The 27,662-nt window shown below is 35.9% G+C and overlaps 1 protein-coding gene across 4 annotated transcripts in view; it reads right to left on the minus strand.

The window, feature by feature from the left end:
• The window catches only part of CEP57 (centrosomal protein 57), a 45,579-nt gene that overhangs the window by 17,684 nt on the left and 233 nt on the right, over window positions 1-27,662 (minus strand). For 2 of the 4 annotated variants that reach the window (XM_019737534.3, XM_019737533.3), the window contains exons 1-4: window positions 27,129-27,381; window positions 13,961-14,117; window positions 2,442-2,621; window positions 1,963-2,084 (exon numbers count right to left, since the gene is read on the minus strand). In XM_019737534.3, the coding sequence (XP_019593093.1) occupies window positions 1,963-2,084; window positions 2,442-2,621; window positions 13,961-14,117; window positions 27,129-27,173 (504 nt within the window). In that variant the 5' untranslated portion in view covers window positions 27,174-27,381. Of the gene's footprint in view, window positions 1-1,962; window positions 2,085-2,441; window positions 2,622-13,960; window positions 14,118-26,765; window positions 27,094-27,128; window positions 27,382-27,662 lie in introns of those variants that run through there. The other 2 variants (XM_074335580.2, XM_074335581.2) reach the window with 2 other exon arrangements.

Genomic DNA, 27,662 nt, shown 5'->3' on the forward strand with positions numbered 1-27,662 from the left:
CAACTTAGAAAGTATGGAAAAATCCATGACAAAGGTGGTAAGAATATACAATGGGGAAGACAGTCTCTTCATTAATACTGTTGGGAAAACTGGATGATAAAGGGAAAAAAGTTGAACTGAAGACTTTCTGATACCATATAAAAAATAAACTCAAAATCAATTGAAGACTTAAATATAAGGCCTGAAACCATACAACTCCTAGAAGTAAAAATGGGCAGTAAACTCTCTGACATTGGTCTTAGGAATATTTTTTGGGCTATGTCTCCTTAGGAAAGGGCAACAACAACAAAATAAGCAGTAAGACTATATCAAATTAAAAATCTTTTGCACAGCAAAGGAAACCATCAACATAATAAAAAGGCAACCTACTGAATGGGAGAAGATATTTGCAAAGTATATATTCGCTAAAGGTTAATATCCAAAATATGTAAAGAAGCCATACAATTTTGAAAACACAATCCTATTTTAAGAAAGGGCAAAGGACCAAAATAAACATTTCTCCAAAGAAGACATACAGATGGTCAAGAGACACATGAAAAGATGCTCAACATCACTAATCATTAGGGAAATGCAAATGAAAACCAGTGACAGATTACCTCACATCTCTCAGAACAGTGTATCTATCAAAAAAGACAACATACAGCGAGGATGTGGAGAAACAGGAATGTTCGTGCAATTGCAAATTGGTGCAGCTACTATGGAAAACAGTATTGAAGTACCTTAAAAAATTAAATAGAACTACATACCACACAGAAATTCCACTTCTGGGTATTTATCCAAAGAAATCAAAAACAATTTGAAAAGATATATGCACCCTCATGTTCACTGCTGCTTTATTTACAACAGCCAAGATACGAAAACACCTAGGTGTCCATCGAAAGATGAATGGATAAAGAAGATGTGACAGACACACACACACAAATATGGAATATTATTCAGCTATAAAAAAGAATGAAATCTCTCCATTTGTCACAACATGGATGAATCTAAAGGGTATTACGCCGAGTGAAATAAGTCAGATTAGAGAAGACAAATACTGTATGATTTCACTCACATATGGAATTAAAAAAAAAATCAAAAAAAAAAAAAAAATCGCCAAACAGAAACAGAGTCATAGACATAAAGAACAAACTGATGGTTGCCAGAGGGGAGAGAGTAAGAGGAGGATGAAAAAGGTGAAGGGGATTAAAAGATACAAAATTCTAGTTATAAAGTAAGTACCGGGATGTACTATAAAACATAGAGAATATAGTCAATATCGTAATAAGCGTATGGTGACAGATGATTCCTAGATTTATTGTGGTGATTTTTTAAGATATATACATGTCTAATCACTATGCTGTACACCTGAAACTAATATAATACTGTACGTTAACTACACTTAAATTAAAAAAAAGACAGTGTTTTCAAAGTCTAAAGAACCTTACACTTTCTCAAAGTATAAAGACTCAAATGTTACTAGGGTCTTCAAATAAATTCAAGAGGCACATAATATGATTTTTTGTATCTTTTATAATGTAGACTCAAAGAATATGATGAGAAAAGATCACACAACTAACTGTACAGTATTTTCCCAATTTAAGTAAAACTCTACCAAATACAGCAATAATCATGAAGACGACCAATCAAATCTTCAGACACCATAAAAGATCCCAAGTAATTTCCGTCTTGGGCTGTTATACTGTTCAAAAGCATAAGCTACCATAGTGTATGTGTATGTGTGTGTGTGGGTGATCCAAAAAGGAAACCCCTCTTTATAGCTATGCTGAAAAGAACAAATTACATTTTTTTCTCAGAGCTTACACTAGCTTTTCAATATGAACTACTGGTGCTGTCAGTGGTTACTTTAAGATAAAAGGAGAAATGATTATTATAATAACACCATTAGTTCTCGCTGAGAAAAAAGGTCTAATTTTCCCCATAACCAACTGTTCTTGAGAATGAATCTGTGAGGTACCATACCTGTTTCTCCAAGACAGACGTCCTTTCCTTTTCTGCATGCTTTATCATACTACGCATGTATTCCAATTGTTTTTCTAAAAGATTACATTTATTTTCTGCAGCTAACAACTGAGATGTCAGTTCTAAAAAGAATACATATGAAAAGCAGAAATTAGCTCACTCACAGAAGTTTGAACAAGCTGTTATAAGGAACTAAACCTACTGTGTATACAATAAATACTTAACCAGTAGCCCCAGAAGCCTTTTCAGGTGACCTAAGGTGTTCTCTATAGGTATGCTAGTCTAATGTGCTTTGAATTTAGTCAGGAAACATAATTCATGACACCAGCACTCGCTCCTCCAACTGCACCCCAGTATAATACAATTTTGTAGTGCCTGATGACACTGACCACCAGAAAATGCTATACTGTGCAATTTTAAGAGTAATTTTATAATACCTATTTTGATGGTGTTTCATTTCCTTCATAATTTAAACAAACCTTGATTGTGCTTTGATTCCTCATTTTTTGAATTCTCCCTTTCTTGTATCTGTTCATCCAATACTTTCTTATATTCAGTTGTTTCTCTAGACAAGGTTTTCACACTTTCTTCTGCCTGAATCCTTTCAAGTTCTAAGCGTCGAATCTTATCCTGAAGATTCTTCAGAGCAGAAAATATGGCTGCCAAATACAAACATGGGTACTATAAGATAACAAGACATATGGGGGAAAGTTCACTGAGAAAGAATAATCTTATCTAAATAAAAAATAAAAGTGATAGATGGGTTCAGTGGAGGATCACTCTTTGGGAATAAAACGTTAATTATTATCACATAATTGTTTTTTAAAAAATCCATTTAAAGACATCTTTTGAGTTTCTGAAACATGCCAAGTACTCAAGTAAAAACCACATTACTGTGGTCCAAATATTTCCAAGATTTTATAAAATGATAAACATATTTAGCAACTCATAAATTTTTATAAATATATGAAGTTCATATACAAAGTTCAAATAACTGACCCAAAGTACATTAACTATCACTCTTCTGTTTCATCAGCAGGATCCCATGCAGAATTCAAACGCAGAGTTAACAGTCAAGCACAAGAGGGACCATTTTTTAATCTCCGTTTTTTTATCATTTATGAAAAAAAAAATCTAAGAACACTTCAACTGCCCCCCACCCAAGTTTCTGATTATAAAAGTAATAGGTATTCACTGTAGAAGGCACAGGAAAATACAACGAAGACAACTAATAATCCAACTACTGAGAGATAATGACGGTCATTTGTAATTATTTCTCCCAATCTTTTACTATAAGCATAAAATAAATTGAGATAAAAATTTAAGATTTGTTTTTCACTCTAGCTTGTGAAACGGTGAGCATTCCCTCATGCTGTCTTAAAAGGTGATTTCCTTACCACCAATAAGTAAAAATTGAAAAAATTAAGTTACTAGGTCAAAGGATATTCACATTTTAAAGGCTCCTGAAAAAGAGTCAAGTACCTTCACAAAGGGTTGAACCAATTTATAATTTCATCAGAAGGATGTCTTTGCCAACACAGACCATTATTAATTACAGTATCTCTGTCATTCTGAATAAGAAACACATGCTACTTCTGGATATTTTACTTTGCATTTCTATTAGAAGTTTAAATATTTTTTGTAGATATTATTGGTCAATTTCCTTTCCTTAGTGAATTTCTTTCCCCATTTTTCTACAAGAAAAACTCCCTCCTCCATTTTGTTTTTAATTCTACAGATATTTTTCATATAGTTATATCTGATGTACAGATATTTTTTGATGTATAGATAGTTTTCAGTTATATCTAACAATCTTTGCCATCAAGTTCTTTGTTTATATACACAGAACATTCTTCTGTAACCTCAAGATTAAACATTGTATTTTTCTTTATTATACTTAGTTTCATACATTGTTACATTTAATTCTTTAAGTCAAATAAAAGGTATTTTTGTATTAAAGAAATTTAAATGGCAACTTTATCATATACTAAGTTCACACATATACCTATACATAGATACAATTAATAGTTACACACATGCCCAAGACAGTTTCAGGACTTTATTTATTCTGATTTCATTAATATTATGCTAATATTTCAGTTACTAAAATGTTATAAACTTCAATAGTGCCAGTCTCTCACAGTATATAAATCTTCAAAACATTTCAAAATTGTTCTTACCAATTAAATATTCAGAATCATTTTGACTAACATTGATTTAAATGAAACATCATGTAAACTATATAATACATAGGAAGAACTGCCATCTTTTAAAAATCGAGCCTTCTAACTCAAAACGAGGCACTCTCCCATTTATTACTATAATTCATTCATTCACCAAACTTTTCAGTGCCTAAAATGTGACAGACCCAAATAGGAGATTGACACATTTCCTAATATAGCCAGCTTATTCTTGCTTGTATGCAATGAGACTAAATTAATTAGAAAGAGCACAGACATGAAACACAGACACACACACACACACACACACACACACACACACACACACTCCGACCTACCTACAAATCTGAAAAATCAACTGACGACTAAGAATATGAAAAGAGCCCAGATATAAGATTAGTATTCAAAGTAACAATAATTCTCTGATATACCTGGAATAATCAGATAAATGTAATAGGAAAATAGAAATTAACAAGTAACTTTTAATATCAATTGAGGTTTTTGTAACCTCTTTTGAACCACTGAGGAATATTTACTAAAAACTTTGTAATTCCAAAATTTCTTGTATTCCTTCATCAAATTATACCAACTTAGTATATGATTTTGTTAGTATTCTACTTATATTTATAGTTATTATTGCAACTGGCTGGAACACTCAATTTTTGTTCTCTATGTCAGCAACTGTGGTATGAGAAGGCATACTACGTAGATTAACAAAAATACGGGGTGCGGTATACGTTTTCCTTTTCTGTATTCCAGAATGGCTTACAATACCATGGAGATTATCCAAATGCTTCTCAAAATTTATTCCCTAATATTTGGGGCTTGAAATTTTAACAATTATACTCAAATGTATTGCTAGAGAACTGAACATCACAGTTGTCCTATAAACACCTACTAGACTGTCCTTTTTTCTAATTTTCTGACTAATAGATTTATGTTCTTTCCTTAGAATCTTAGTATTTCTTTAGGATCTTTCTTAGAAGATCCTTAGAATCTTCAGCATTTTTATTTCACAGGCCAAGCATTAGTTCTTTTTCCCACTTTCCTTAGTTTTTAACAAACTTGAATTAATGCTTAACCATTTTTTCCAGTTTTGAGAAATAATTGACATACATCACTGTTTAAGATGTACAGCATAATGGTCTGATTTGCATTTATTATGAAATGATTACCACAACAGGTTTAGTTAATGTTCATTATCTCATATAGATACAATAAAAAGAAAAAAATAATTTCCCCTTGTGATGAGAACTCTTAAGATCTACTCTATTAACGGCTTTCCTACACAGTAAGCCCTCACTTAACATCGAGAGGTTTTGCAACTTTAAGGGAAAGGACATACAGAGAAACCAATTTTACCACAGGCTAATTGATATAAACAAGAGTTCTAAGTTTCTACGGCACCTCATCAATGTTATAACAAAAGAACTTTGAATGAAATGACATTATATGAGGCCTACTGTATATTATATAGCAACGTTAACTATAGTTAAATTATTTTCATTCTTTTCTTGCTCAATAACGAAAGTATTTACGAGTATATTAATTTCCTTCCAAATACTGCAATCCACAATTTAAAGTATGTTTCACTGGTTTCTTTTGCAAAATAATTATTGAATAAATGCACATTAAGTAGAATTTAGAATAAAATAGGAATCAAAAGGAAAAACATGACACCCATAATCCTATCATCTATGCATAACAATAAATATTTTGCTGAAATCCTTTTGCATTTTTCTATACTTTTATATGTTAGTGGAATACCCGCTACTATTTCACATCACACTTATTTACATTAGTAATTATTCTGTGTCAACAGATGCATTTCTAGAATTCCATCCTTATATACATTGTGTCTATGAACTTCTGTTCCATTAATACCTAGTTCTGTACCAGTTGCACATTTCCTATTTTTATAGCTCTGTAATTTGTTATTAGTTGACAGAGGCCAACCTACACATAGAGCAAACACTTCTATTAAAAGAAAAACATGTAGTTTTCACACATGACTCTTTTTAAATACAATTCACAATACTAAGAGTTTCTACTTAGTGACACTGTACAGCTCTATTTATTCGTCTTCCTGTACACAACTCAGTGAGCACACAGGACATAGATTGATTTATCAGAGGTCACTTTTGTATCCACAGCCTCTTTCCTAGGCCAGGGGCTTGAGCTATTCCAGTTCCCTTTGTCCAATTACAGTCATTACAGTTTTTAAAGGAAGCACTACTCCAGAAGCTACCTCACTTAGGTCTAAAAGTTTTGTTCTCCGTCCCTACCTAAATTTAAAATCCCAACTTCTCCCCGACTGTACCCCAATACCTAAGGCTTATTTATACCCAATACCAAGACGCCTAGTAGTGTCCCTGAGGCTTTTGGCTTTAGTTCCCTCCTTACTGCTTAGGTTTTACATTCATTTTATTTCTGGCATTTGGGTATTGCCCTTTGTTTTTAAGGTAGGTATTATTCATTGTTATTTATTATTATATGAAACTGCTATTTGTGTATGACAGTATGACACTATTGTTTAATATTGCCATACATCTTTTTTTTTTTTAATATTCCTAATATGTCTTTGTCAACTTTTTAACCCGTGTCACTCGGTTTCATGTTTGGCTTAAAAAGCATAAATTGTCTTTCCTTTTGAGTTGTTTAACATAATCACATTTGTCATCATAGCTGATGTCATCCTATTTTTTATCATTGTATTTTATGCTTTCTAATTTTGTCTCCTTGACTTTTTCTTTATTATTATATTTCCTATATGAAGTATAGCATACATCTTCGGAACTGTTTACCTGGCTTACACACCTTTTCCTGGGAATTTCCTCCTTACCTCAACATTGCTGTAACTACAATATACATATAAACCAGTGAAACATACTTTACATTATGGATTGCAGTATTTGGAAGGAAATTAATATACTCTTAAATACTTTATTGAGCAAACATATATATATATATGTTTATGTTTATGTTCTTTTAGTACTCTCTCACAAAACTGGTCAAAGCTGATTGACCCACAGGGGGCACCCAACTAAAGCTCAGACAAAGGATCTATCTGGGGACTTTTTGGACTTTTGTCTAAGAAGTTGAAGCCAGATTAGTTCGACTTAAAACTCACGATGTTAGTAGCTGTTTCCTGATGTGTAGAGAAGCTGGTCTGTGGCTAGAAGAAAAAAAAAGAGATGGAGAGAAAGTGCTGGGCCATGTTTGAGTCCCTGGCTACTAATATTTTTAAAGCCCACACGTGTATCTGCCTTCCTGTTCTTGGTTATTCAATCCTACATTGCATGTTTGTAAACCAAAAAGATTCCTCTCTGCCAAAGCTAGTTCAGATTGGGAGTTTCTATCCACCAACAGCTAAGTTTTTATTAACTCTACTTTGTTTTCTAAGCTTTTATTAAATAAATCTAGTAACATAAAGATACAAAATGACTTTATTCTACCAATGGTTTATATTTAAAAATATATAAACACATATATCCCTGAAAGCATTTTCTATGTCAAAATGAAATTTTATATAAAAGTTCATATAGAAATATGGCAAACTTTTACTTCATCCCCTTATTTCCTAGTTTTTTAATTGGAGATTTTGGGGTCCAGATAATTAAATAATTTACATTATATATTTTAAGAGTTATATTTGGCATAGTTTCTTAGTTTTATAAATATTTATTTTTCATATTAACATGCCTGCTTTCTTAAATTAAAAAACATACTTGGTGACCAAGTGATAGACCTTAAGCTTTCTTTTTCTCCCTGTGAAAAGTATGCAAGTGAACTCTTTGCTTTTTCTTTCCTTCTATTGCCCTCACATCTATGAGGTCATGTACTACTGTGCTATTTATGTGTAAGTTACCACACTACCTAGAAAGATCAAGTGAAAAATACTACACAGAAATGAACAATGAAAAGATACTATGCAGAAATGAACAAAATGAAAAGATTAGAAGATTTTCACTTTCCTACGGTGGGGAGAGATACTGTGGGAAATATACCAGGGGTGCTAAAAAAATGTATATATGACTTGTATTCATCTTTTGGTATCGGTATATGTTGAGTATTACAATTTTAATAGTTTTCTCCTTTCTTAAAGTGTGTATACATTTTTTGGCACTATCTGTATTTCTAAAAGAAGCAAACTCAAACAGACAGAAAACAGTGATATACTAAAACATAATAATACTTTATGTGTTAGTTTTATTTTTACAAATAGACTTTTCACAGTAAACACTAGATTTAAACTTTTATACTCATTACCCACAATATTCCTGAACATAAATGTTCAAAATCAAATACATTTGGTTAGTTGAGTATGGGAGTGTAGAGTGTAAAACGCCTCCGGAAAACTTAGGGTCTATAAAGATAGGCAGTTTCCCTTAAACTTCACTTAATCATCCCTAAAATATGAGCTCCTTGGGGAAAGAGAAAAACCTATGATTCATAATTGAAACTCCAATGCTATGCCCTGTGTGTGGCACATAGTTGGCATTCAGATGTTTGAATAAACATGTATCTAGGAAAGTCTCCATATAAATGTTAAATACCAATGAGAACAGTTGGCTGAAATCCTTTTCTAACTCTTGACGTAGTAAAATTAAACCTTATCTTAGTAATTCATCCTTTGCCTAACACAGTAAGTGGTTCCGTTACTTTACAACTCGGTGACCTTTAAAAAATCCCAATGCCCAGGACATACTCCATCCCAATTGAAAAAAAAAAAAAAAAGGTCCAAGAACATTTGGAATGAAAGTCAGAAATCCAAGAAGATCCTCAGGTAATTCTAACAAGGAAAGCTTGGAAACTTTCTGGTGACATCTAGAAGCACTAAAAGAATGGAAGACTTTCTATCCACTTCTCAAACTCAGTTTGTCATTCATTCAGAAGACTGAGGCACTTAAGAGTCCATTTAAACTAGCAGACCTCAATGCTAACTTGTTAATAGAAATATTCAACAACCAATTTCTTTATCACTAATGTATTAGCACAGGTTTGTTGCAAATTAAGGAAGGAAAAAAACCAAACCAAAACAAAAAAACACCAGATCACCAGGCCAGGTTTTCGATTTCCCTAGTATCTGTCTGTCTTGATAGTTGTCTACCCTTCTTACTATTCCCACTTTTTAGCTCACCGTTTAAATGGTTATTTTCCAGAAATTTTATCTCCCTCTATTTTCTCTTTGGAGAAACCCTCCACACTCATAGGACTTCATCCACTATTAGATCCCTGATGATGCCTGAGTTCATTAGTGCAATGCTCTCGTTTACACTTCATTTTTATCTCATTCGCTTAACTTAAAGGCACCTCAAATTCAACATAACTCAAATTATATTATCTTTCCTTGAAACGCTCTATTTTTCGTGTAACCTGTCTTAATCACATCATCATTTACCCACAATAGACACCTTGGATTCAAAGGTTTCTCCATCTTCTTCATTGCCCGTATCAAAGTATGCATACATTTCTCAGTTTTATTTTCTGACCCAACTGACATTGCTTCAATTTAGACTAATTCTGACTTAAATTTCAGTTCAACAAATATTTATGGAGCACATATGTGTCTGTAGACACTGCAAGGTAAATGAGAATATAAGGTTAATTAAGAGAGTCCTTGTCTTTGAGGAGCTACTGTCTAGATCCTAGAACAGAAGCTGCCATCTACACTCTTCCTACACCTGGTGAAAACTATTTACATGAATGAAGCACTCCTCCGGATGTACTCATATCCTTTATTACACTGGTTCTCAAAGTGTGGGGCATGGGCCCATGGGGAGGTGGGGTTCACGCGACCTCTACCAGAGTCCGTGAAAACAATACTATTTTCATACTACTACTAATATATTATTTGCTCTTTTAACTGTTTTGACATTTGCAATGATGACGCAAAAACAATGTTGTGTAAAACAGCTAATTTTAGCCCAAACCAAAACAGTGGCACTAAACTATAATTTTGGGCTTTGTACTCTTCACTGCTACACATTCCCAGCAAGAAAAAACAAAGCCACTAGTTTGTTGTTCTTGATGAAGCAGTAAAAGTTATTAACTCTCAAAACTTGAGTACACACCTATTTAATACTGTGGCAAAATGGGAAGGACGCATCCATAAAGTACATACCAAAGAAAAATGATCTTGATGAAAAGCAGTTATTCTAATGTTTACATTGTGAGTGGAACTAAAACCATTTCCTTTACAGGAACACCATTTTTATTTGAAAGAATTTTGATAAACTATAGCTATTCAGACTTAGATACTTAGCAGTCATTTTCTCAAAAATTAATGAATGACATGAGGCCATCACCTCAAAGATCTGATAGTAATTGTTGCCAATGATAAAATTCAGGTGAAACTTAGAATTCAAAATAAATGTCATCTGTGTTGTGAGCTTTATAGTTTCTCAATACAAAGATTTTTTTGCTATTGAGATCATTGATATTAACAAATGTAATTTATAAATACTATATATGCCAAATTTTATCAAATTTTGAAAGTATCCATAATACAATAAAACTCATGCATGGGTAAAAGGCATTCAAAGTCCCAAACAAACAGATTTCAATGTAATCATATGTCAAAAAAAAAAAGTTTACACAGCAGGCCTGAACCTTGGCTAAGTTATGGGAACTTGGCTTTGGAATGTTCCCCATGTTACCAATTGATAAGATTATTTTGTAAGCCTAGGATACCAAATCCTGCTTCATAAGTTTGCCTATGTTTGTGTAAACAATGTGTTTTATGGTGAATACCAGCTCCAAATAAAAGTCCTAATCTGAGCCTTAAGAGGGCTTTCCTGGGCAGAAACACTGCGCACATATACAGTTCATTGTTGGAAGGAAGAAGTTTGTTTCTGTGTGACCTCCACGAGGGAGAACTTTAGAAGCCTGCATCTAGATTTCTCCAGATTCCACTGTAACGAATCACTGCCGTAATAGAACCACTTCTGAATCTTGCCTTTAGTTAATCTTCAAACATGTAGGTGGTCCTTAAATCCTGGAGTGCAAAAAATTCACTGATGTCTTCAGATTCCATATTGCAACTAAATTTTAAGAAACTACTATTTGCCAAGTTTTGGTGTAGTATCCAAAAATATCCACAAATAGTTAGAAAGGCTATTAAATATTACTCCTTTTTCAACTATGTATCTCTGTAAGGTCAGATTTTTTTTCACATACGTAAAATCAAAACAACTTACCACTACAAACGGAATGCAAAAGTAGACATGAGAATCAAGCTCTCTTCTATTAAGTCAGAAATACAACGTTACTCTTGTATTATATGTTTTGTTGTCAAATAAAACAATCTCACTCTTTGTACTGTATTTTTTTTAATTTGGAAAATAGTTACTCTTCATCGAAATATTTATGTAAACATACATATAAACATGTAATGGGTTTATTAGGGTATCCTGCACCAAAAAATTTGAGAATCAATGTTTTCGGAAAACTGATGGGCAGTAAAATGTTATCAGTACCTAACACAATAGCTGTAACTTGACTTCTCTGACTGGTCACAATAATGCTGAGCTTTCTACAGGTGTGACACAAATATGTGATAGATGCGAGTATGCTAAGATATTTTCTTTGTCAGCTCTGAGGGGTGACCAAGAGCAAAGGGCTCTAAAGACATTAATACATTTTTGAAGGTAGTAATAATTTCCAATTTCTCATTCATTTCTAACTAGTGTTCAAATTGAATATGAGAATTATAAGCAACAGTTTAATTATCTCTTTCTATGGCATTAGTCAAATTATATTTTCAAGGTGATTATCAGATACCGTGTTTCCCAAAAATAAGACTCGGTCTTAATACATTAAGGTTTGCTCCAAAAGAGACATTAGGGCTTATGTTCAGGGGATGTCATCCTGAAAAGTCATGCTAGGTCTTATTTTCTGGTTAGGTCTTATTTTTGGGGGAACAGCAGCAATGTGAAATGGTATTTTATCAATGAAAATATATTAAACTGTAACTAATCTAAAGAATAACAAGTGTCCCCTCATCCAAAGCATTAGTGAGAAAAAAGCATTTACTGTGTGTAAAAAAGAAAAGTTTATCATAGGAGTATATATTCAAAATAAGACTTCATTCATTCAATAAATATTTGAAGGTTCACTGAACGAACAGGGAAAAAGTGGAAAAGGAAAAACGGTTTGATATTACACTTGTTAAAGTAATCACTTTTGAGATATTTCTTCATCTATAAATTTTGAATATACCTACCTTATACAATTTTTTTCTGTGAAGACTAAATGAAATGTATTTGCTATATCTGGAATGCTACTGCACTTCAGTTTGTTTTTCCTTTTTTAGTTGTGTTTAATCAATAGTTATTTGACAATTATATTTACTAACAATTCTTTAGACAAAAGAAGTGTTATATTTTAGCCACATATAGGATTAAACAGGGGTTTGTAAATTAGTTTAGGAATATTTTTATTTCAACTGGGAAATGCATTGAAAATATCTTAAGATTAATCTCAGGATGACAGTGTTTTATAAACCGTGGGCTGATTGTTTAGTAAAATATTAGGTAGATAATAATATCCAAGTAGAGTTACTCATGTAAATCCTAGCCCAAAATGGGGCCTCAAAAGTGTTTCTGAAATAAATTTCACCAGAAGTCTGGTGTCTTTCAAGAATTTCAATATTAGATATTCAATTTCCTAACCAGAAACTTAGTTACAAGATATTGTGTCTCAAAGATGATGACAAAGAAAATGCTAATTAACTTAATGGTTAATAAAACAATTAAGTGCTACTCATGAGAATACAGTAGTTAATGATTTTGGCGATTTTGTAAAATAACAGAAGTTGCATAACATTCAAACAATTTAACATAGGTCAAAAAACCAAAAGACAAATAACTAAGCCCATAGTGGAGTAAAAATCAGTTAAGTTTTAGTAATATTAAAAAAAAAAAAAAAAAAAAAAAGGCACAAAATAAAATAACCAAGCAACTAAGTTCTAACAGAAACACAGGTCCAAGAATTAGATATTAATCCTTCTATTACAACATTACGTCTAGTTCTATCTTTACATCTATGTAAAGAAACTTTTTTAAAAGTTCAGAGAAAAGCAAATTACTAAAGAATAAGAAAAATTAAACAGGGCAGATTTATTCACAAAGCAGAGCCAGCAAGTTTAGCCCAGTGTTAGCAACAAAGCTAAATTCTACTTGAGTGTCACTAGTGGTTTTAAGGAATATTAGAGAAGGGGAAAGGAGATGAAAAAATATTGTGCAAGACAGTAAATATGCTTCTTTAATCTTTTCAGAGCATGGTGTTTTTGGTAAGGCAAGTAAAACCTAGCTTATGAAAAATGTAAGACTTGTCATGTAAACCATGGAGAAGTGTTGAAACTTTAAAGTGGGAAGATGATGGGTACCAGAAATGGTAGGACTATTGTTACCGGGGGACGAGAGGGAAACGTGGGTCGGGAGATTAGTTAGGAGTGTATTACTATTATTTATGCAGTAGATGACGAGAGCCTGAACCACGGCAATTAGAAGGAAGGGACAAGCAGAACCAATAACTTTTGAGGATACTTCAGAAGCAAAACCCTAAATCGGGTTCCTGACTAATGGCTGAGGTGACAGAGCAGTCCTTGATGACAAAATGGATTTTTATTTTAGCCTTGATGATTTGGTGGATGACAGACCCTCCAAAAGGCGTAATATTTACAGGAGGTTAAAAACAGGAAGGGGGAAGTACACTTTCCTCCTCTAATTTTAGAATAAATAGAAGACACAATTAAGAGATTTTAAGCAGTGAGTAAACACACACAAAAAAACACCTATTTTGCTAAGCTTTATTACCTCTGCTGTTGCTTTCCGGATAGGCAAGTGTAGGCTTACTTGGGGAGCGTCGTAGATCACTATTAAGGAAAGGCTTATCAGGTGGATATACTACATATGGAGATGAGGAATGGCGAACCATACTTCCTTTAGACCTTGATGATTCGGCTAGGTTGTTCTGAAAAATAAAAATACAGAAATTACCTTTCAAAATTTTAAATGCAAACAGTACATAAATATGTATATATGTACTCGTATGTATGTTCATGACTGAGAATTGGACTGCTCTTATGTTCCACTGACAGAGACAACAGAAAAAAAAGAGAGACCATATACAAAAGAATTCAGCCATTATTTTAAAATAATAAAACTTTTAAAGTGTTTCTTATTTGTCGAAGTATAGCCATATGCCAGACATTACAAAAAGGAAATAATGTTCACACTTTGAACCTGCACAGAAATACTTAAATATGGTACTCACAATGAATTTAATATTTTATTTAAAAAATGTATACTATAAAATATACATTCAGAAAAATGTTCTTTTTTACAGTATCAGAAACTGCTACAAAATGCCTGAAATAATTTATCCGTAATCAACTAAATACTTACTGAATATTTATCAAATGTCCAAAACTCTGTAGTACCCACAGAAAGAAAAAAGGCATAGTCCCTGCCTCAAAAAATTTACACTTAGTTGGGGTGGAGTGGAGAGGGAAGAAAACAGAAAACATTAAAGCTTATCAAACAACTAAATATAAATCTTTATTTACACCCACACACCGTCTTGAATGGGATTGTGTTCACTGTGGGATTACGCTCCACATGACAGTTTTCAGTGCGCAGGATGCTAACTGGGGGGCTGTTTGTTGTAGGTGGCTTCCTGTTGGGAGGCAGACCGAGAGCGGGGGAAGAAATGGAACAACTGAAAGCTAAGATGAAGATATGACTGCTAACTGCTCAAAATTCTCAGGCATCCATTTTTCTTATTCAAGTAGCCACAGCAAACTAGGTTTTCAACTCCTACCTTTGGAGAACTATATTTATAAAGCACCAGAATGATCTGTGTCCAGAAAAGTACAAAATAACCACATTGCATCTAAATCTTATTAAAAATCGAAGACTATTTCTGTGTTCAAAACCATGCAATTTTCCAGTTGATTTACGAAAGCAAATACAAAACATATATTATGACTATAAAAACTGAAGGAGAAGGCAAAGAGCTTGGAAGTCTCAAAAGTGGTACTCAAATGATTCAATGCTAGGTCTCCGGTGAAATGGGTGTTCATGTGCAACAGGGACTAATAATTGACATTTTTCAAACTTTTTGGCAAACTGACATCAGTTTTGTAGGTGGATGGAATATGGGGTGAGTTTTCTATTCTTAATATATATATGGAGGTTATCTTAAAATGTGTATACATTTTTTTGGGCACCCTCTGTATAATACTGCCAAAGCTCTTGCAAAGCACCATGAGTTACCACATTACAACCATTAAATATGGTTCTTCACAGAGAACTTTTAAGTCATACAAACTACTAGAATCCTATCACGTAACAACTACCGTACAAACAATGGTTAGGAAATAGCAATGTATTTATGAACATAAACAACCTGCAAATTCACTTATGATTTTCAAAATTTTTATTAGAATTACTGAACATTACACAGATATTAGAAGAACTGTGCATACGTAATTTACGGAAAACAAATTTTTATTAAATTTACTGCCTCCCAACTCTTACAAAACTATCAGTACAAGATTTGTCAAAATAAATTGCCACATATATGTCATCAAAATACCACCTGAGTTGGGCCAGCAGACAAACTATTCAGTCTTTTTATATAAAAATGCACGTTATAATGAGTTTTTTTTTTTTTTTTTTTTAGAAAAGGAATTCTAAATATATTCCATTTTCTATGTTAGGCAATTCATTTTAAATGTCAGGGTTTAAGCAATGAAAGTCATTGTTACTATGAATGTGTTGGGTCCGTGTCCTTATTTGCCTCCAGCAGTTTGAAGCAAAGAATAGAAGAATATTTAAATCAACCAAAAGCAAAAGATAGAAAATAAAATGGCTTTGCATAAATTATTTATAAGAACTAATGTGAAAATAAATAAAACAGAAATGCAAAACTGAAAACTCTTAATTATATACACACACACAAATGTGTCGATTAAAACTAGTAAACAATAACGTGGTATACACATAAAATATTATCCAGCCTTTAAAAGGAGGGAAATCCCATCACATGCTACATAATGGATGAACCTTGAGGACATTATGCTTAGTGAAATAAACACATCACAAAAAGACAAATATTTTATGATTCCTCTTACATGAAGTCTTTCAAGTAGTCAAATTCATAGAAACAGAAAGTAGAATCCTGGTTACCAGAGGTTGGGGAGAGGTTGCAAAGGGTTGTTTTTTAATGGATATAGTTTCATTTCTGGAGATCTCTTTCACAACAATGTGAATATATTTAATACTATTGAATTGTACCCTTAAAAATGGTTAAGATAGTAAAGTTTAGGTAAACACCTAAGACTAATAGAAAAAAATATTAATTTTTAATAGCCAGAGAAAACAGAGAAAAAGGCATAAACGTTAGGGATTAGAAAACTAGTATTTGTTTAAGAGTTGGGAAGAACCACAGAAACACTCTCCGTTTTACAAAAGAGGAAAAGGAAGATTAAAAAAGCTGCCTCACCTACCTCTCATCATCCCTCTCCGCCCCACAGCCTCACCCCCTGTACAATAACATTCATTCTGGGATTAACTGAACAACAACTAGTTCTCAAGAGAACCCACAACCTACTTACACCATTCTTATACGCTCTGCCTTCCCTGCCCTGAAACAAGGAATGAGCTTTGTAATACATAACGAACCTGTTTCCATTTACCCACTCAAAGTTTTGGTTCCTACTAAAACCCCTCTCCCGTCTGATGCCATCTATCTCTCCCTCCCTTCCAGATCTTTCACATTGCCATTAATGACCAAAAAAACAACAACAAAAAAACCCTTTTCTTAACTTTAGGACTCCCCACCTTCCCCCTCCCAGCTCCCTCCTCATTTCTCAACTTTTATAACAAAGTCCCTCAAAATAATTAAAATTGCTGCCACTTCTTAATCACCTCTCCAACCAGACTTGAGTCATCACTTCAGAGAAACAGCTCCCAAGCTCACCAATAACTTCACATTGCCGAATTCAGTGACCTCCCAGAAGCATGTGATACAGCAGATCACTTCATCCCAACACTTTCTTTAGTGGATGGACCACCACACTCTTGTTTTCCTCCTACCACACAGGCCCCTTTCTCAGAATCTCCTCAGCTCCCTTCTTCCTCCTTCTACATGCTGGAGTTCTCCAAAGGTTCGTCTTTCCACCTCTTCTCTTTTTCACCTTGTACATGGATTCTTTTGATGACCTCACCTACTCTCAGGGCTTTGGAAACCCTCTATCTGCGGATAACTTTCAAGTTTAAACACAGAATCCAGAGTTCTCCCTCTTGGACTCTATACTCAAATCGACCTTCCCACTCGTTATCTCCACTGAGATGTCAATGCGGGCACCTCAAACTTAACATGTTTATAACCGAATTCTTGAATCTACTCCCCAAACCTGCTCCTCTCCCAGCAGACCACAGTAACTAGCACCACCATTTACCCAGCTGCTCAGGCCAAAACCCTTGGAAGGAGTCATTTCTCCATACATCCCACATCCAATCTTTCAGGAAACCTTGTTGGGTGTCTGTCTTCAGAACATAGCAAGAAATTCTCTAACGTCTCATCAAGCCCACGACTAATTCCCTGGTTCACAGCACTGTGCTCTTTTGTCTGAACTACCACATGCGCCCCCAACCACTCTTGTCCACATCCCTTTCTCTTCTCCAAATAGTAATTGTTATGATTTTTTAAAAACATAAATTAATTCAAGTAATACCCCCTAATCGAAACTTTCCAACGGCTTTCCATCACAGAATAAAATCCAAAACTCTTGTCATGGCTTATAAAGCCCAAATAATCTGACCCAGGCTGACCCTGACCTCATTCCCTACTTCTCCCCCCCACCCCCACAACCACTGCTTCCCAGCCACACTAACTTTTGGACTTCTAAAATGCACAGTACACTCCATTTCCATTTGCTATGTTTACTCTCCCTGCAAAGCTCCTTTCCTCGTGCTATTCAGTAATTTATTCAAAAGTCTGTCAGTGAGGCTTTTCCTGGTTACCCTAGCTAAAGTAGGATTCACTCCTAAGAGGAGATTCCTCACTCTTTTTTAAAAACATTTATCTCTATCTGATATAGTTATTAATTGTATGCCCTCTGGAATAAAAAAAACATATTTAGTTTCTGTTCCTGGTTCTTGGCAGAGATTCAAAAATTCTTGGAGTTTAAGTGATAGGAGAATGTTTTTATTATGCTCATAACGGGCCCCCTAGTTTTAAGATGAGGGGTGGTAGCCATAAAAACCAACCAGGTGATTAAAGAGTAATTTCAGCACCACACTCTGACCTCAGTAAGAGGGGAGAGGGGCTAGAGATTGAGTTGTCACCAGTGGCCAATGATTTAACCAAGCACACCTACATAATGAAACCTCCATGAAAACTCTCGCACAATGAGAATCCGGGAGCATCTAGATTGGTCGTGGAAGCCCCTATGTGTTGTTCCCTTTACCTACATTGTACCCTATGTGTTTCTGCCATTTATCTGTCCTTGAATTGTGTTTTTTTTTGTTTTTTTATTTTTTATTAAAAAGCTGTAATCATAAGCATAGTGCTTCCCTGAGTTCTGAGAGTGACTCTAGCAAATTATTAAATGTGAAGAGGGAGAGTCATGGAACGCCTTAATTTACAGCTGGCTGAGCAGAAGTGTAGGTATCTGGGAACATCTGGGACTTCCAGCTGTGAAGGTCAGTCTTGTGGCACCCCTTAACCTATGGGGTCCGCACTATCTCCAGGTAGTTAGTATCGGAAGTGAACTGAATCGTAGGACACCCAGTTGGCGTAGGAAACTGATTATTGGGGATGACTGTTTTTCCAACATAGTCATCTAATAGAGTTCTAATAAAGACACATAAATGTGATAAATATGCTTAAATCTGTTAAATAAATTAGTTATATAATTCCCCGGCAAAACAGAAAAACTGCCCATTGTTTATAAAACTGAATTATCCTATTTAATACAGTTACTGTAATTCATTGAAAGACAATAAAACTTTTGGTTTCTTCTACATCCAACAACAAACAACACGGATGTCATAGGAAGGTGGTGTGTATAAGAGCTAACAGCAGACTTGAAACCACTGTCTTTAGAAATGTCTGCTTGCAAGGTTGGTTCTTGGCTAGTATCTGGGAACTTGAATTTTGAGAAGGTTCCAACTACTATCACCATGCGTATTAGGGGTCCCCCAAACCAGCCCCAGGTTCACTGATTTGCTAGAAGGACTGACAGGACTCAGCATATAGTTATACTCATGGCTGTAATTAATTACAGCGAAAGGACACAGAGCGAAATCAGCAAAAGGAAAAGAAGCATGGGGTGAAGTAAGAGAAGGGGCAGGCTGTCAAAATTCCTCTCCAGGTGCACTCCTTCAGGATATGCTTAATTCTTCCTCCAGCAACTAATGACAACTTGTGTCAAGTGTCATCTGCCCAGAAAGCTCATTAGACTTAGTGGCCAAGGTTTTCACCGGGGGCTAGTCACATTCCTGACTCCCCAAACGAAAGCAGGTGTATGTAACCCACATTGTACACACAGTGTACGCGCACAGTAAGTGACTCTTGCCATTTAGGCTTAAATCTTATGTATAACTGTAGGAAATTGCTTACTATTAAGTTCACAGGTGCCAACCAAGAGCCAACCTTGCAAACAGGCCTTTCTAAAGATGGTAGTCAGTTAGGATGATGGAAAATCTCAAGTGAATTCTTGCCCTCGATGCCATATCAGCCATCTCATCATAAGCACCCGGAAACTTTGGGAAGGCAAAGGAGCTTCCAAGCAAAATGTTTATGCTATTCCGCCCTTATACATACTAAATAAAAACAACCCATAAACCTCAAATTTGCATTGGACTTAACAATTTACACTTCCATTATCTGGGTTGATCCTCACCACAAATCCTGACAGGTAAGAAAGCACCTCCACTTTATAGCTCAGGAAGACATACTGGGATTTACTTTCAGAACACTGCATATGGTATCTTAGATTTGTTAGCGCATTGTTTTTTCTAAGCATATTTACACATTCCCCTTTAATTATCACAAGAACCCTGTGAAGTAAGCATAGCAAACATTGTCCCCATTTTGTAGTTGAAAAACAGAGGCTAAGAAAACTTAATCTGTTTGCTTAAAATCTCATAGCTACTAAGAAACCCAAGTCCAACTCTTAATCAAGTACTACTGCCATGACCCCAAGCATTCAATAAATATTTTTCCAACTAAAATGATATGATTCTAGGAAAAACTTTTAGGATTAAAGGCTAAATATTTAATCTGACCACCTTCTTTCCCGGTAGCTTTGGTTGTTAGGGCAAATATTATACTTAGGAACACTTATAATTCAAATATTTAATTCAAATATTTAACATTTCTGTGTATAACACTGTGTTAAGTATAAAGTATGTTTAAAAATGTGCGTTATTTGCCTTTTCAAATGGAGTGCGCAACATGGCTAGAAAAAAATCAGGTACATAAAAGTTTAAATACAATTATATAAACCATACCCAACTATACAGAAAATATGAAACAGTGGGGTTTATTCCAGGTATGGAAGACTAGAAACTGAAAACATCTTTTAAATGCAATCCATCCTATTAAAGTGAAAATCCGTATGATCAACAAATATAAAAAAGAAAAAAAATCAGTATTTAGCCATTATTAAAGAATTATTTTCTTATAATAAAATTTATAACAAGCCATGGCAACATATTTAATGGTGCACATTTCTTTTAAATTCAGGAACAAGGTAAAGATATTTACGACTTCTAGTCAATGCTGTGCTGCATTTCCTAGACTGCACATTGAGACAATGGACAGAAATAAGAGATGTCAAGATTGAAAAGGAAGAATCCAAACGTCACAGATTATAATCGTTAAGTAGAAAACACCAAAGAATCCTCAACTATTAGAGTTTAGAAAAGTTGCTAAATAAAATTAATATGAAAGAATAATCCTATATACCAGTTAGAAAATGCAACTTATGAAAAAATATTTTAAAAACTACAAATAAATTTAATAAACGATGTCCAAGACCCAAAATTATAAAACTTCACTGAAAAATGTTAAAGTTCCAAAAAACTGGAATGACATAATATGTCCAGGTAGAAGGCTCAATATCCTAAAGACATCAGTTATTCCTAACTTTCAATAGAAATTCCAATAGCAAATTCTAGAATTTCTAATGAGGAACAATAAAGGACCAAGAATAGCTAACATTTCTGTTGAGGAACAAGGAAGAGTTACCCTCTGAGACAAATAAAAAGGAGACTCATTACGACAAGGAGAGACAGACAAATGCAACAACGGAACGAAGAGCCTAGTGACAGATCCATCACACACGGAAATTAATATAGATAGCTAAAATTGCAAACCATTACGGAAAGGATGAGTTTTCAAACAGTACTGCTAGAATAATTGTGGATTGTAAATAAAAACATTAAACTGGATCCCTATCTTGCAGCACACAAATTAATTTCAAGCAAACTAAGGAATTAAAAGGCCCCAACTTTAAAATTTGTAGATAAAAATATAGAATGCCATAGAATACCATCAAAACCTTGGCTGTAAGTAATAATTTCTTAACCAAAAAGCAATTATGACAAAGAGAAAAGACTAAAATTTATTACATTAAAATTAATAATTCCTATTAATTTAAAGGTCTTATAAAAAGACAAGCCAAAGCGTATTTTGAATACTCTTAACAGACAAGGATTAACATCCAAAATATATAAAGAATGACTACAAATCAGTAAGAAAACCAATTGCAAACAGGCAAAAGACAAGAACAGGCATTTCACAGAAGGAAAAACACAAAAGACTAGTAAAGTTTGGGGGGGGGGGGCAGGTGCATCTTCACCAATGATCACGGGGGCACAAATGAGAACAAGAACAGGGTATCATTTCACTCTCCTCTTAGCAAAAATTTAAAAGTGAGACGATGCTACTTGTTAGAGAGGATATAAAGTGGACTCTTGGTGGGAATGTACATTGGTTTAATTGCTTTGCAAAACAATTCATCTATTATCAAATACAGCCAAAGATGCACATACTCTACAACTCAGAAATTTCATGCACAGGTATATTTGCTGAATTTGCTATTTTTTCTCTCTCTCTCCTCTTTTAGAAAAAAATTATGTGTCCTGAGTCACTAAACATATTCCACACTCACTACTGAGCTGTAACAGCCCAACAGGCAGTTTGAAAAATCACTGCCCCAGACCCGTCCCTTTCCACCTTCTTGGACTTGTGACTCCTTTACACTCTTAAATATTACTGAAGACCCCAAAGAGCTTTTGCTTATGTGGTTATATCTATTGATATTTATCATATTAAAAATTAAACTGAGAAAATTTAAAGATATTTACTAACTTAAAAATAATAAACCCAAGATGTTACAATTTTTGAATGAAAAATAACTGTCATCCAAAAAACACTGAGTGAAAAGAATGGCATTATTTTACATTCCTGCAAATCTCTTAAAAGGGTGTTGGATTCTTATATTTGCTTCTGCATTCACTGTTAGACATACTGTTTCTGTTGATGTATGTGAGGAAAATCTGGTCTCTCACAAAGTGGTTGGGTAAGGAAGGACATTACAGACCGTCCTGAGAAGGTCTCAGGGAACCCCAAAGGTCTTCAAAACGCTCTTTGAGAACTGCTGCTCTAGGAAAACTTTTGCAAGTATGCAACTTACAGGGATGATCACAAGATTGTTTATAATAGCTGGCAAACAAACTAATGAACAACAAATCCTAAAAACCCAAAACCCATCAAGATACCATACTGTACAGTGTGAACAAAGGGACTACATAACAAACCTGACAAGCTACTGGTGGCCACTTGGCAGGCCTGACAAGCTCAGTGACCAAAAGTAACCACACAGGATGGTCTGATCATAAATTCCTAACTGGGCAGGCTTTGGCAGGCAATCACGTCGCAGGACTACAGCTTCCTTAGCAAAGGTCAATCATTATCTTAAGTGAATTCTGTCCACTGTTCTCATGCATCTAGGATAACACACCTTTGAGATGTCAGAGTAATTTTTTCTTCGACCCCTCAAGGCACAGGAAGAGGCACCACAGCACAAGACCACAGAACCCCTCATTATCTTGTTCCCAGCAAACCATCTCTATGTACTGTAAATGTTAATTTTTATCCTGTATCCATCAATGTAAAAGTATGTTTCTCCATTTTGCTTTTTATTCAATCCTAGAGATTTCCCTGCTTTGCTGTCTCCCACCTCCTTAATCTACAACCAATGGATTTCGTGTAACCGTCCTTACATCTCCTTTGATTCTAATGTACGGGATAAGCTGCAAAACTGCCATTCTCCGGAGCATGATTTCAATCCATATTGAGATTTTGCTTCCAGACATGTCCTCAAAATTTTGCCTCAAATAAACTCTTATAAAACTTTTCTATAGGCTGGACATTCTTTCGTGGGTAACAGAAATATAAAAGTTACTTTGGAGCCGACCCGGTGGCTCAGGCGGTTAGAGCTCCATGCTCCTAACTCCGAAGGCTGCCAGTTTGATTCCCACATGGGCCAGTGGGCTCTCAACCACAAGGTTGCCAGTTCAACTCCTCGAGTCCCTCAAGGATTGGTGGGCTCCACCTCCTGCAACTAAGATTGAACACGCACCTTGAGCTGAGCTGCCGCTGAGCTCCCGAATGGCTCAGTTGGTTGGAGCGCGTTTGGTTGGAGCGCGGGTTCTTAACAACAAGATTGCTGGTTCGACTCCCACAAGGGATCGCGGGCCGTGCCCCCTACAACTAGCAATGGCAACTGGACATGAAGCTGGAGCTGCACCCTCCACAACTAAGACTGAAAAGACAACTTGACTTGGGGAAAAAAAAAAAGTCCTGGAAGTACACTGTTCCCCAAAAAAGTCCTGTTCCCCTTCCCCAATAAAATCTTTAAAAAAAAAAAAAGTAACTTTGACTTAACCTTTCTGGGCCTTATTTTGCTCATTCAAACATGGAAATACTAATGCCAACCTCATAAAATTATTGAGGATTAAATGAATCAATATATGAAAAGTATTTAAAATGATTGCCAGGTAATACTAATAAGTATTAATATTATGCATTATTATAATCTCAAAATGTATGGTGGTGTATGTGAAAGCAAGGTGCAAACAGGGGCATGAAAGTATTCATTGTATTATCAAAAATAAATTTTTATATGTTCGATGGTTTAATGTTATAAACTCTATGAAATATTCATAAAACATTTTAAAGAGAAATAGGGAACAGGTTGATTAAAGGGCTTGGCTAAAAAGCCAGGGAGACCAATTAGAAGATTAGCTCATTAAGTCCAAAGAGTCCTAGGTGTTGATCATGGTTACTAGGAAAATAAAAAAGGACAGAAAAGACATTCTTCTGTTTGCAAGACTATGCGGCCTGCAATTGTATTTAATATCCTATGCCCTATCTTTTTCTGCTACTCTCCACTAATCAGTTGCTACATACTGTTCACTCAACAAATGTTACTGTTACCCACTGTTGCTACCCTTGCAGTGAAAGATTACTTAAAAGCACAATTCAAATGTATCACCCATTTCCATGTTGTTCATATTTGAGGTTTATATGGTAGCTGCTCCCTGAAGTCTGTTACTTCGAATCTACCTGTTAAAAAATCCTTGCCTGGTAAAAGCATCTCTATTTACTATAGCTAGCTCCATGCTGGACTTATTAAAGTTGAGTAAGTATGAAATGTTAATGTTCACAACCCTAAAATCTGACTATGAATACTCTTCTGAGTTCATGTTGTAGTTTTAAAAGCTCTTTGTGTTGTCATATTTTATGGTCATCTGTTTATTAAGCCAAAGTGCTTTGCAAATTCTGTTGGAAATGCCAGCCTTGTTTCTCACAAGACAGCTGGTGTCTAAGCAGGGCTATTTCTTATACACTGATAAACTAAATTTAGTCATTTTTGTTTTGAGACATAGTGACTTACAAATTAGATATTTTGATGTAGCAGGTCAAGTTAATTAAGAAGGTTGGTTATGCTTTCATTTGTAAATGGTCCTAGATAGTCAACATATTCTTGACATTTAGAATCCACTTAAAGCTGAGCTTAACATATAAAAATATGTATGCTTTTCTATTACACACATTGTAGGATTTCTGACCAGGTTACCTTAAAGACTACGTAAGGGTTGACCACATCTCAGTACCACTGCTCAGCTCCATAGTCTCAGCAGAGTGCAGTTCAATTCAACATTTACAGGCATACCTCATTTCCTTGTGCTTCACTTTATTGCACTTCATAGATGGTGCGTTATTTTTCACAAACTGAAAGCAAGACCCTCCCCCAGCAAAAAGATTACTACTTGCTTCATTGCCATGGTCTGGAACCAAAGCAGCAATATCTCTGATGTATGCCTGTATAAGAGTATTCCTTGCTCAGTCTCCCAGTGCTACGTTTTGAGGGCAGTGAAAAGCCCTCTTCTCCCAATGAAGTTTCATTAACCAAGACTCTTTATAATCTCATCTACTTACGGACACTTGTTCCTAACAGTCTAATGGTTCCTCTTTTATCTTCTTTTACTGGTCTATTTCCTGATTGAACTCCATGTGCTTCATACTTTCTCAACCTTTCCTGACCTCTCTGCAAACGTGTTACCCCCCTTTCTGCTGAAACCCTGAAGGTTATTTCTAGCCTATTATCACAAATCCTCACAATAGCCACCAAAAACTGAAACTGAAGAAAAACGTATCTTTATCAAGGTGACTCTGCTCTCTCTTAATGTTCCCTAAACTGCTCCCCCATTTGCTTCTATGATATAACTTACCCTGATAGCCTCCTGCTTCTTTCACTATCCTTTTTTCCCATCTTGTACAATTCATCTAATACAACCCCACTCACATATTACCTCTACTCATCCCAAATTATTTCAAGTTTACCTACTGTCTTGGCACATACGTCACATGCCTGTGGTGTTCTTCCCTTTTCTGTTCTTGTGACAAGCATTTACACTACCTTCACCATCCAGCTAGCTCCATATTCCCTTCTAGGAAACTGTCCCTAGCACACCCAAGCACTGCTAGTCACTCTCGCCTACGTTATTCCAGTATGGTAGCATTTATCAACCTCCACTGTGTAAAAATCTAATTGCGTGTAGTTTCTCATCAGTGCGTTGCCCTTTCAAGCAGGGACTCCATCCTATTCATCTGTGTAATCTTGGAGCCTTAAAAGCATGCCAGGCACTTGACATTTACTAATCAGGAGATAATGGCTCCAAAGTAGGGTTCCTCACATTGACTGCCAATCTACAGTATTCCCAATGCTGCGGTAACCAAAACGCCAAGTGTTCGACACTCCAACTCGACAAATATTAGTGACTTACCTGGCTAGTGGCCCTTGCAGAGGCAAAAACAATTAAGATCAGCTCCCCCCTGTCGCTTCCCTAAAACGACATTTACATGTTGCAGTCCTAAGGTGGGAGGTGGGAAGCAAGCGTTCTGGGTCAGGTAAGCACAGAACAACGTTAATGGCAGGGTGGGAGGAGGCACAATAATCAGCTTAAGCAGGACTAATATGCACTCGAGACTGCAGACTATTCAACAGCTGCCAACGAAGCCGACCAGCGCTCCTACCTGGTCTCGGCGAGATTCCAAGAAGGGCCGTTACACCCACGTGACCAAAGGAGCAATGTTTTCGCTACCCAGGGTGTGGGTACAGTCATCCCGGCGGGTCCTGGCAATGTTCGGTAACATGGGCTGCCAGGCCGAAAGGTGCAAGGGATATGTGAGTGAAAGATGGGCCAGGCCTGTTTCAAAAGAAGGCTGCAACCTCCACAGAGGAGCAGTGGACGCCAGAGCAGCATGGGGCGCTCTAGGCGCCCCCGCCGTTTCCCAGGGTGGGATGAGACGCTGGGCTGAGAGCGCTCTGAAGGGTGAGAAAACGCAGAGAGGCGCCAGCACCGAGCTGGGCCTATTCGAACGTCAACCGCTTCTTACCGAGAACTGAGACCCTGAAGTCGCAGACACCGACGCTGCCGCCATCTTCCTTCTTGCCCAGCACACCTCCGCAGCCCCGGGCGGTCCGGGTTCTCGTGCTCTTCTTCCAGGTTCGACAGCCGCCCACCAGGGGCGACCTTTAGCCGAGCCCCTGGTGGAAGGGGCTGCGATGCTGGTGCAAGGTGTAGAAACCCCCGCCACACTCCCACGCAGGGACGCCCTCCCTCCCGCCCTGCTCAGAGCGCACACGGAAAGGGCAACACGTCCTAATGGACGTTCTGAATAGCCAATCAAGAAAGCGGACGTCTTCCGGTAGTCGGAGCGAATCCGGCTCTTCCCTCGGTGACGTCACAAGGTAGCGCGTAGCCGCGATCGCGGAGGCCGGTAACGCTGTGGGCTACTAGACGGCTCAGAGGAGCTTCTACGGCGGGGCCGGTGTTCTCCGGCCGGAAACGTGGGCCAGGGGTTGTGTTGGTCTCCAGGGGTAATTGAATCGAACGGTTGATGTAGAATTAAAGCGAATGCGAAATTCAA

The sequence above is a fragment of the Rhinolophus sinicus genome, chromosome 14 (assembly GCF_057876585.1).
Source record: "Rhinolophus sinicus isolate RSI-liver-muscle chromosome 14, RSI-T2T, whole genome shotgun sequence".
Classification (NCBI taxonomy): domain Eukaryota; kingdom Metazoa; phylum Chordata; class Mammalia; order Chiroptera; family Rhinolophidae; genus Rhinolophus; species Rhinolophus sinicus.